Genomic DNA, 12788 nt, shown 5'->3' on the forward strand with positions numbered 1-12788 from the left:
TTTACAGTATATTAGCAATAATAAAATATTTAATTTACCTCATGGCAGGGTAATAATATCTCCACAATGTTCTGCACTGCACCTCAGTAATGGCTATTGTCGCAAAATCTCGGGATCTTTCAATAAATGCCCTGCTTTTCCAGAAATCCTGGTTGGAGGAGGGTTCCCGATTTCCTGCTTATTCCCTCCTAATTCTGGGAATCCTACAACCTTGATTTTGGGAAAACTAGAGAATTTATTGAAAGTTCCCAGAATTATGCAACCCTAGTAATGACACTTTATAACATTGAACTACCTTAGTCACTTATGATACTTACGTACTCCGTAATATTCAGATCTGAACTAAATATCACTGCTTCTCTTAAAACCTGCACCATAGGTGATGTAATGCTGAAAAAATTGAATCTTCCTCAGGACTTATCATGTGACTAAAGAACACCAAATAAGGAAATTAAATATAAATGTTACTGAAAGCCAGGCTTGTAAGCCCGTGTGCACATGGAATTCTAGACATATCGGTGAGAGAGAGACAGAGAGAGCGAGAGGCAAGTAGAGAGAGAGAAAGAGCGAGAGAAAATGAGAGCGACAGGGACAAGGAGCAAGACAGACATAGAGGGAACAAAATTGGCATCTGCCGTACTTATGACAGACAGAAGCCACTAGAGGAAATCTCCACCAACATAATGGGACAACACTGAGTTGTGGCCCTGGGGGTAATAAGATAATATCACAGAAATAATTGAATTCAGTATCACATAGCTGCACATACTCATTGAAAACAAGGTCTGGGGCGAAGTAGAGCATTCTGGCATTGACATTTTTGTAGGACCTCCATCCCAAGCCGAACACCATCACCCCCATCCATGAATGCTGGATTACTGTCATCTGGTCATCCACATGCAGATTCCGAAAACCTGAGAAGAAAATGAAAAACCACATGGAAATGGATTATTATCAAAACATGTCTCTGATGAATTCTTAATGCCTTCACTACCTGCAAATTGCTGCAATGCCATTGCAAACTTGTTATAAATTAAATTATGACATCTTCAAGGACCACATGGAAATATGTTTTGTATGATTCTTCTATTCCAGTACTGTACCTGGCATGCCTTTGGCCCACTTGACCACTTTGACCAGTTGGCGCTCCCCAAGTTCGTTGAGGCTGGTGAGCAGCACTGCAGCTGAGTCCGGCTGGCAATGGTCATGTCCCGCATTAACCACCTCTGGCTCGATGGACTCCAAGATGTTGAGGAACACCAGCTGGGAATGGAAGGTCAGGCCGGACTGGGGAGAGACACACTGGATGGCATCAGTGGGGCCTTGGGTAGGCAGATCCTCCTCCGGGCTCTTCAGCTGTCCAATCTTCTTCAGTTTACGTGCTACATATGGTCAAGAAATGGAACATGGATGAGTAATGGTAGAAGAATAGTGTAATATCTGATGTAGCTGTTAACAATTGCCAAATGCATGATACAACTGTACATAAATGACAGTTCAGATTGTGAGGGAAATTAGCAATATACAGTTGAAGTCGGAAGTTTACATACACCTTAGCCAAATACATTTAAACTCAGTTTTTCACAATTCCTGACATTTAATCAGAGTAAAAATTCTCTGTCTTAGGTCAGTTAGGATAGCCACTTTATTTTAAGAATGTGAAATGTCAGAAGAATAGTTGAGAGTATTATTTATTTCAGCTTTTATTTCTTTCATCACATTCCCAGTGGGTCAGAAGTTGACATACACTCAATTAGTATTTGGTAGCATTGCCTTTAAATTGTTTAACTTGGGTCAAACGTTTAGGGTAGCCTTTAGGGTAGTTGTGTGGATATTGGCCCATTCCTCCTGACAGAGCTGGTGCAACTGAGTCAGGTTTGTAGGCCTCCTTGCTCGCACACTGTTTTTCAGTTCTGCCCACATATTTTCTATGGGAAAATTTCGAAGGCTTTGCGATGGCCACTCCAATACCTTGACTTTGTTTTGTGTCCTTAAGCAATTTTGCCACAACTTTGGAAGTATGCTTGGGGTCATTGTCCATTTGGAAGACCCATTTGCGACCAAGCTTTAACTTCCTGACTGATGTCTTGAGATGTTACTTCAATATATCCACGTAATTTTCCTTCCTCATGACGCCATATATTTTGTGAAGTGCACCAGGCCCTCCTGCAGCAAAACACCCCCACAACATGATGCTGCCACCCCCATGCTTCACGGTTGGGATGGTGTTCTTTGGCTTGCAAGCCTCCCCCTTTTTTCTCAAAACATAATGATGGTCATTATGGCCATCAGACCAGAGGACATTTCTCCAGAAAGTACGATCTTTGTCCCCATGTGCAGTTGAAAACCTTAGTCTGGCTTTTTTTATGGCGGTTTTTGAGCAGTGCCTTCTTCCTTGCTGAGAGGCCTTTCAGGGTATGTCAATATAGGACTCGTTTTACTGTGGATATAGATAATTTTGTACCTGTTTCCTCCAGCATCTTCACAAGGTCCTTTGCTGCTGTTCTGGGATTGATTTGCACTTTTCGCACCAAAGTACCTTCATCTCTAGGAGTCAGAATGCGTCACCTTTCTGAGCGGTATGACAGCTGCGTGGTCCCATGGTGTTTATACTTGCGTACTATTGTTTGTACAGATGACCGTGGCACCTTCAGGCATTTGGAAATTGCTCCCAAGGATGAACCAGACTTGTGGAGGTCTACAATTGTTTTTCTGAGGTCTTGGCTGATTTCTTTTGATTTTCCCATGATGTCAAGCAAAGAGGCACTGAGTTTGAAGGTAGGCCTTGAAATACATAAACAGGTACACCTCCAATTGACTCAAATTATGTCAATTAGCCTATCAGAAGTTTCTAAAGCCATGACATCATTTTCTGGAATTTTCCAAGCTGTTTAAAAGGCACAGTCAACTTAGTGTATGTAAACTTCTGACCCACTGGAATTGTGATACAGTGAATTATAAGTGAAATAATCTGTCTGTAAACAATTGTTTGAAAAATGACTTGTGTCAAGCACAAAGTAGATGTCATAACCGACTTGCCAAAACTATAGTTTGTTAACAAGAAATTTGTGGAGTGGTTGAAAAATGAGTTTTAATGACTCCAACCTAAGTGTATGTAAACTTCCAACTCAAATGTACAACATCTGTAAGGTCCCTCAGTCAAGTATTGCATTTCAAGCACAAATTAAACTACAAAGACCAGCGAGCTTTTTGAAAGCCTCATAAAGAATGGCAGTGATCAGACATTAAATATCTCTATAAAGTATGCTTTGGATTATGTTATAAACCACCCAGATGCATCAAAGATACAGTTGTCCTTCTGAACTGAGCTGCAGTACAGGAATGAAACTGCTCAGGGATATTACCTGTAAAATAGTTACAGAGTTCAAATGCAGTGATGGGAGAAAACTGAGGATGGATCAACAACATTGTATTGACTCCACAAAAATGACTTAAATGGCATGGAAAAGAAAAATACAAATATACAAAATAAAAACCATGCATCTTGTATGCAACAAGGCACTAAAGCAATACTGCAAAAAAAACATGGCAAAGGAACAAAATATTTGGCCTAATGTTTGGGGCAAATCCAACACATCACTGAGTAACTGCCTCCTTATTTTCAAGCATGGTGGTGGCTGCATCATGGTATGGGTATGCTTGACATCGGCAAATACTGGGGAGTTTTTTCAGGATAAAAAGAAACCAGATGGAGCTAAGCACACACAAAATCCTAGAGAAAAACCTGCTTCAGTCTGCTTTATAATAGGCACTGGGAGAGGAATTCACCTTTCAGCAGGCCAATAACCTACAACACAAGGCCAAATCTACATTGGAGTTGCTTACCAAGAAGCCAGTAAATGTTCTTGAGTGGCTGCATGCAAACAAAACAACTCCACTTTCTGGATCTGGGCCAACCTATTACAATCTTAGAATTGTGGTACACCACCATAGCTTAATATCGCTAAATAACAACATGGGTTGGTTTAATAATTTAAAAGGTATCCATGACCATTTCAAACATATTTCCTAAATGTAAGCAAATTAATTGGCTATAACTCATTGATCCTGCTTTGTAACTAGACCTACCCCATCTAATTAACATGCTAGCTAGCCTGTAAATAAAATAACATAGCTAGCAAGGGAAGTTTTTATATCTAAATATATAATTTTCCTAAGATATTGTCGCTACACATGCCATAAAATCTGCTAAATATGTTTATGTGACCAATAACATTTGATTTGATTTGCAATTGATTGACATGACATGCATTTTGGCCAATAGACATGCTCATTGTACACTGAACAAAAATACAGTGCCTTGCGAAAGTATTCGGCCCCCTTGAACTTTGCGACCTTTTGCCACATTTCAGGCTTCAAACATAAAGATATAAAACTGTATTTTTTTGTGAAGAATCAACAACAAGTGGGACACAATCATGAAGTGGAATGACATTTATTGGATATTTCAAACTTTTTTAACAAATCAAAAACTGAACATTTGGGCGTGCAAAATTATTCAGCCCCCTTAAGTTAATACTTTGTAGCGCCACCTTTTGCTGCGATTACAGCTGTAAGTCGCTTGGGGTATGTCTCTATCAGTTTTGCACATCGAGAGACTGAAATTTTTTCCCATTCCTCCTTGCAAAACAGCTCGAGCTCAGTGAGGTTGGATGGAGAGCATTTGTGAACAGCAGTTTTCAGTTCTTTCCACAGATTCTCGATTGGATTCAGGTCTGGACTTTGACTTGGCCATTCTAACACTTGGATATGTTTATTTTTGAACCATTCCATTGTAGATTTTGCTTTATGTTTTGGATCATTGTCTTGTTGGAAGACAAATCTCCGTCCCAGTCTCAGGTCTTTTGCAGACTCCATCAGGTTTTCTTCCAGAATGTTCCTGTATTTGGCTCCATCCATCTTCCCATCAATTTTAACCATCTTCCCTGTCCCTGCTGAAGAAAAGCAGGCCCAAACCATGATGCTGCCACCACCATGTTTGACAGTGGGGATGATGTGTTCAGGGTGATGAGCTGTGTTGCTTTTACGCCAAACATAACGTTTTGCATTGTTGCCAAAAAGTTCAATTTTGGTTTCATCTGACCAGAGCACCTTCTTCCACATGTTTGGTGTGTCTCCCAGGTGGCTTGTGGCAAACTGTAAACGACACTTTTTATGGATATCTTTAAGAAATGGCTTTCTTCTTGCTACTCTTCCATAAAGGCCAGATTTGTGCAATATACGACTGATTGTTGTCCTATGGACAGAGTCTCCCACCTCAGCTGTAGATCTCTGCATTTCATCCAGAGTGATCATGGGCCTCTTGGCTGCATCTCTGATCAGTCTTCTCCTTGTATGAGCTGAAAGTTTAGAGGGACGGCCAGGTCTTGGTAGATTTGCAGTGGTCTGATACTCCTTCCATTTCAATATTATCGCTTGCACAGTGCTCCTTGGGATGTTTAAAGCTTGGGAAATCTTTTTGTATCCAAATCCGGCTTTAAACTTCTTCACAACAGTATCTCGGACCTGCCTGGTGTGTTCCTTGTTCTTCATGATGCTCTTTGCGCTTTTAACGGACCTCTGAGACTATCACAATGCAGGTCCATTTATACGGAGACTTGATTACACACAGGTGGATTGTATTTATCATCATTAGTCATTTAGGTCAACATTGGATCATTCAGAGATCCTCACTGAACTTCTGGAGAGAGTTTGCTGCACTGAAAGTAAAGGGGCTGAATAATTTTGCACGCCCAATTCTTCAGTTTTTGATTTGGTAAAAAAGTTTGAAATATTCAATAAATGTCGTTCCACTTCATGATTGTGTCCCACTTGTTGTTGATTCTTCACAAAAAAATACAGTTTTATATCTTTATGTTTGAAGCCTGAAATGTGGCAAAAGGTCGCAAAGTTCAAGGGGGCCGAATACTTTCGCAAGGCACTGTATAAACACAACATGTAACAATGTCAACGATTTTACTGAGTTACAGTTCATAAAAATGTAAATTAAGGCGTTTGGGTTAAATGCGGAAGACATACTTCAGTTGAATGCATTTAGTTGCACAACTGACTAGATACCCCCTTTCCCTTTCCCTTATAAGGGAGTCAGTCAATTGAAAATAAATTCAGTAGGCCCTTATATATAGATTTCACATGACTGGGCAGTCATGGGTGGGCCTGGGAGTGCATAGGCCCACCCACTTGGGAGCCAGCCCCAGCCAATCAGAAAAAAAATGTTTCCCACAAAGGGGCTTTATTGCAGACAGAAGTACTCCTTAGTTTCATCAGCTGTCTGGGTGGCTGGTCTCAGACGATCCCGTAGTTGAAGAAGCTGGACGTGGAGGTTCTGGGCTGGCGGTTACACGTGGTCTGAGGTTGTAAGGCTGGTTGGACGTACTGCCAAATTCTCTAAAACGACGTTGTAGGAGGGTTATGGTAGAGAAATGAACATTCAATTATCTGGCAACAGCTCTGGTGGACATTCCTGCAGTGAGCATGCCAATTGCACGCTCTTTCAAAACTTGAGACATCTGTGGCATTGCGTTGTATGACAAAACTACACATTTTAGAGTGGCCTTGTATTTTCCCCTGCACACGGTGCACCTGTGTAATGATCATGCTGTTTAATCATCTTCTTTATATGCCACACCTGTCAGGTGGATGAATTATCTTGGCAAAGGAGACATGCTCACTAACAGGGATGTAAACAATGTTATGCACAACATTTTAGAGAAATAAGCTTTTTGTCCATATGGAACATCTCTGAATCTTTTTTTCAGCTCATGAAACATGGGACCAACACATTACATGTTGCATTTATATTTTTGTTCAGTATAACTTAAAAAGAAAGAAAGAATGTGGTGTAATGCAAGGGTGAGAACAGACTGATGCACAGATGAGAGAGATGACGCAGAGGGGTGATACCTGACAAATGCAGGGGTGAGGGTTGAGGAGGAGGGTGCAGAATTGATACTTGACTAGGGGAGGTAGGGCCAGCTCCAGGCATAAACGACATAATCCACTAGCTTTAAAACTTCCACAATTTCTCTCCACCCCATGGCAAATGTGTAGAATTGCAGGAAATTAACTTTAAAACAATACGTTTTGGGTTCCAACCAAATCTCACTTAGGGCCCCGAAAAGGCTAGAGCTGGCCCTGAAGGGAGAGGTGAGGGTTGAGTTCGAGGGGTGACACTTGACTAGTGCAGGGTTGATATTTGACTAGGGGAGGGTGAGGGTTGAAGAGGAGCAGGGGTGACACTTGACTATTGCAGGGTTAAAACTTGACTATGGGAGGGGTCAGGTCTGAGGAGGAGGAATGATTCAATTCTTAATATGTATCTGTTCAATTCTGTTGATTTCACTTTGGCCAATACCTCATCCAAATCCGTGTGGTTCCTCCTTCTGAACAGACCAAATATGCAGCACAACATCTTCAAGATCCTAATACTTATAATAATAATATGGTAATTTTATGTTAAAAGAGCAAGGATTTCCTTGTTACTAAAGCCAATTCTAAAATATAATTTCACTAGGTAATCTAACTCAATGGTGGCACACAGCAACAGGGAGCCAGGGAAGCATGCATAAACCAAATCTTGAAATATTACTGCAATTTTATTCTCACAATTTCGACTTGATTCTTGAAATGTTGATATTTTTAAGTATTATCCATACAAAAAAATATATAATCTAAGTGCATCAGCATTTATTTTCTGCTTAGCCCTAATACTCTTCAGTATAGAACATATTTTACCACACTGCTGGAGGCTCCTCTCCGTTTCATTTTTTAAAAAATGCTGGAGGTGAACAGAGGTCCTGTTTCCCCTAATGCGTATTTGAACTTTAAAGAAATTCAGGTTCAAGAATCACCTGTGGTAGAGGAAGGGAAAACATGAGAATAATTCAAGTTTAAACATAACAAAGTACAGTGCCTTGCGAAAGTATTCGGCCCCCTTGAACTTTGTGAACTTTTGCCACATTTCAGGCTTCAAACAAAGATATAAAACTGTATTTTTTTTGTGAAGAATCAACAACAAGTGGGACACAATCATGAAGTGGAACGACATTTATTGGATATTTCAAACTTTTTTAACAAATCAAAAACTGAAAAATTGGGCGTGCAAAATTATTCAGCCCCTTTACTTTCAGTGCAGCAAACTCTCTCCAGAGGTTCAGTGAGGATCTCTGAATGATCCAATGTTGACCTAAATGACTAATGATGATAAATACAATCCACCTGTGTGTAATCAAGTCTCCGTATAAATGCACCTGCACTGTGATAGTCTCAGAGGTCCGTTAAAAGCGCAGAGAGCATCATGAAGCACAAGGAACACACCAGGCAGGTCCGAGATACTGTTGTGAAGAAGTTTAAAGCCAGATTAGGATACAAAAATATTTCCCAAGCTTTAAACATCCCAAGGAGCACTGTGCAAGCGATAATATTGAAATGGAAGGAGTATCAGACCACTGCAAATCTACCAAGACCTGGCCGTCCCTCTAAACTTTCAGCTCATACAAGGAGAAGACTGATCAGAGATGCAGCCAAGAGGCCCATGATCACTCTGGATGAACTGCAGAGATCTACAGCTGAGGTGGGAGACTCTGTCCATAGGACAACAATCAGTCATATATTGCACAAATCTGGCCTTTATGGAAGAGTGGCAAGAAGAAAGCCATTTCTTAAAGATATCCATAAAAAGTGTCGTTTAAAGTTTGCCACAAGCCACCTGGGAGACACACCAAACATGTGGAAGAAGGTGCTCTGGTCAGATGAAACCAAAATTGAACTTTTTGGCAACAATGCAAAACGTTATGTTTGGCGTAAAAGCAACACAGCTCATCACCCTGAACACATCATCCCCACTGTCAAACATGGTGGTGGCAGCATCATGGTTTGGGCATGCTTTTCTTCAGCAGGGACAGGGAAGATGGTTAAAATTGATGGGAAGATGGATGGAGCCAAATACAGGACCATTCTGGAAGAAAACCTGATGGAGTCTGCAAAACACCTGAGACTGGGACGGAGATTTGTCTTCCAACAAGACAATGATCCAAAACATAAAGCAAAATCTACAATGGAATGGTTCAAAAATAAACATATCCAGGTGTTAGAATGGCCAAGTCAAAGTCCAGACCTGAATCCAATCGAGAATCTGTGGAAAGAACTGAAAACTGCTGTTCACAAATGCTCTCTATCCAACCTCACTGAGCTCGAGCTGTTTTGCAAGGAGGAATGGGAAAACATTTCAGTCTCTCGATGTGCAAAACTGATAGAGACATACCCCAAGCGACTTACAGCTGTAATCGCAGCAAAAGGTGGCGCTACAAAGTATTAACTTAAGGGGGCTGAATCATTTTGCACGCCCAATTTTTCAGTTTTTGATTTGGTAAAAAAGTTTGAAATATCCAATAAATGTCGTTCCACTTCATGATTGTGTCCCACTTGTTGTTGATTCTTCACAAAAAAATACAGTTTTATATCTTTATGTTTGAAGCCTGAAATGTGGCAAAAGGTCGCAAAGTTCAAGGGGGCCGAATACTTTCGCAAGGCACTGTACGACGTACCAAGGGAGAGCATACTCTTGACAGGGGAGACTGTAATAAGATATGTCACACTGTAAACTATAGTGAAAAGCCTACTTTTTAGTTTAATTATGATATAAGAGAGCTTAGAATTCCTTAAATGTGAGTGACGTTATCGTATGGTACTGTGGTACTGCAGCTGCGATGGGGTTATGGTCCATTTCAATTCAGGGCCTTGATCCAACAAAGCTAGTATCCGGAAGGTTCTGTGGCAAAACAGCATTCTTATCTGAAATGTGAAAATTAAGGTCTGGATTATTAGTTGTTTACGTTCCACATTCTGATTTTAAACATCTGCCATTATCTAATCTCATTTCAGGTTACTATGGAAGTGGAGAATGTTTCCATGTAAACAACAATTCCAGTTTTGCAATCATTTTGTGCAATACAACAGGAATAGAGTAAGAGACTAACAGGCTAGAACAGCGTGGTCTTCTAATAGGTACTGCCAAAATACAATCCCATTAAAAATACATTTGACCAGATGGGCCTCATCTGTTAGAGAAGCATGGGATAAATGAAAGGCCATTGTATCTCTTACTCATCAAAATCTAATAATGTTATGTTCTTGTCCTAAATCATGTTGAATAAAATGAAGACCTCTCTCTGATGTACAGAACTCTAGTTTAATTGGCACAATAATTTGTGTATGCATACGGTACACACAATCAACAACAAGCACCTAAACTGTGAGTCATTTGGATACAATCCGAAGTGAACTGCTAAAGATACAGACGGGTTAGGCAACGTATCTAAATATTATTTCTTAACTAACAATAAAACTACAACTTTATATACCAGGGAGGATGGAGATGGGAGGCTTTCCTTTCAGCTTCTGGCAGATGTTTGACTGTTGACGCCCTCCACTGAGAAACTGAACAGGTCTTATCCACGCCTTTGAATTGTAGCCTACTGACATGAATCATCTCCTGCCCTAACTAAGTCAATCCGAGTGAAATAATTATCACAAACAATCTGTGCCCTAACCAACAATCCTATGACTACAGTCACAGACTAGACAAGTATATAACCCACCATTCACTCAATCTAATTATTTCTGCCAGATAACACCACCACTCTGAAGTTGCTGAGCTCTAGGTTCACACTGTTATTTCAGCTGCCTCTATATGCTTGGCACCTGTGTAGGAGGGTGAGTGACAGAGAAATGCAAATAGTTGCTTCCTAACTATCTGATCAATAACCTATAGGCATTTCAAATACTCTAACTGAGTGGTAGGATACATTCTTGCTGCTTTTACAAAGTTTTGTTGAAGTCTAAGGTGAGAATAGTTTTCCTGTGCATAGTTACTTCTCGGGTCAGAAGTTTAGTTCAGGATAAGGGATTTGCTTATAAATGGGATCTTCACTCTGCTTCGCCACAGATCCCAGGCTTAAGAAGCCCCTGAAGGAAGGACTATTGATGTCCCTCAACATGTGGCGCATGCATAGTAGCTCTAACCTGGATACAATCATGAGAACTTGAGGCTTCATCTTCTCAGGCTTTGTGTTTGTGGCATTAACGAGGGGCGTTATGCTTAAAACGTGCACAGTAATAATAATAACAGTCTTAGACACATTTGTCATGAATTAGAATAAATTAGCAACAATTATAATATTGCTCAGTGTGTGCCTCAACGGGCTTGGCCATCATTATCACCACTGGGTCAAGGCTCTGAGAACAATTTCAGGTCTAGCTTGGCATACCGCTTTTATGAGCCCAGGCCCAGAATAGATCCATCCAGTAATGACATACATGTGAACACCTGTTTAAAACCTTCTCAGAGTCTATTCACATTAAATACATTATTGGAAGCATGGTGGAGAAATCATCATGGCATATTGATCCCCAAAACATATCATGTACTGCCAATACTTGAGCAATGTTTAATAATAATCTAGCCAAGCCATGCATAGAAACCCAGCCACAGGACAGGAAGAAATGTATCTTGAATATTACCATAATTGTTCCAAATGCTTAGAAGACTACACATGGATGCAATTAGAGCCAAATATTGCACCAATAAAAAAAAACATACCAGTTGTGGAAGATACAGTTGAAGTCGGAAGTTTACATACACTTAGGTTGGAGTCATTAAAACTCGTTGTTCAACCACTCCACAAATGTCTTGTTAACAAACTATAGTTTTGGCAAGTCGGTTAGGACATCTACTTTGTGCATGACACAAGTCATTTTTCCAACAATTGTTTACAGACAGATTATTTCACTTATAATTCACTGTATCACAATTCCAGTGGGTCAGTTTACATACACTAAGTTGACTGTGCCTTTAAACAGCTTGGAAAATTCCAGAAAATGATGTCATGGTTTTAGAAGCTTCTGAAAGGCTAATTGGCATCATTTGAGTCAATTGGATGTGTAACTGTGGATGTATTTCAAGGCCTACCTTCAAACTCAGTGCCTCTTTACTTGACATCATGGGAAAATCAAAAGAAAATCAGCCAAGACCTCAGAAAAACAATTGTAGACCTCCACAAGTCTGGTTCATCCTTGGGAGCAATTTCCAAATGCCTGAAGGTACCACGGTCATCTGTACAAACAATAGTACGCAAGTATAAACACCATGGGACCACGTAGCCGTCATACCGCTCAAGGAGACGCGTTCTGTCTCCTAGAGCTGAACGTACTTTGGTGCGAAAAGTGCAAATCAATCCCAGAACAACAGCAAAGAACCTTGTGAAGATGCTGGAGGAAACAGGTACAAAAGTATCTATATCCACAGTAAAACAAGTCCTATATCGACATTACCTGAAAGGCCGCTCAGCAAGGAAGAAGCTACTGCTCCAAAAAGGTTTGTAACTGCACATGGAGAAATGTCCTCTGGTCTGATGAAACAAAAATAGAACTGTTTGGCCATGATGACCATTGTTATGTTTGGAGGAAAAAAGGAGATGCTTGCAAGCTGAAGAACACCATCCCAACCATGAAGCACGGGGGTGGCAGCATCCTATTGTGGGGGTGCTTTGCAGCAGGAGGGACTGGTGCACTTCACAAAATAGATGGCATCATGAGGTAGGACAATGATGTGGATATATTGAAGCAACATCTCAAGACATCAGTTAAAGTTAAAGCTTGGTCGCCAATGGGTCTTCCAAATGGACAATGACCCCAAGCATACTTCCAAAGTTGTGGGAAAATGGCTTAAGGACAACAAAGTTAAGGTATTGGAGTGGCCATCACAAAGC

General features: G+C 40.5%; 1 protein-coding gene across 2 annotated transcripts in view; it reads right to left on the reverse strand.

The window, feature by feature from the left end:
* The window catches only part of LOC109872796 (androgen receptor-like), a 50041-nt gene that overhangs the window by 10159 nt on the left and 27094 nt on the right, over positions 1–12788 (reverse strand). For both annotated transcript variants that reach the window (XM_020464131.2, XM_020464132.2), the window contains exons 5-6: positions 1104–1382; positions 770–914 (exon numbers count right to left, since the gene is read on the reverse strand). In XM_020464131.2, the coding sequence (XP_020319720.1) occupies positions 770–914; positions 1104–1382 (424 nt within the window). The remainder of the gene's footprint in view (positions 1–769; positions 915–1103; positions 1383–12788) is intronic.

This window comes from Oncorhynchus kisutch, linkage group LG28 (assembly GCF_002021735.2).
Source record: "Oncorhynchus kisutch isolate 150728-3 linkage group LG28, Okis_V2, whole genome shotgun sequence".
Lineage (NCBI taxonomy): Eukaryota > Metazoa > Chordata > Actinopteri > Salmoniformes > Salmonidae > Oncorhynchus > Oncorhynchus kisutch.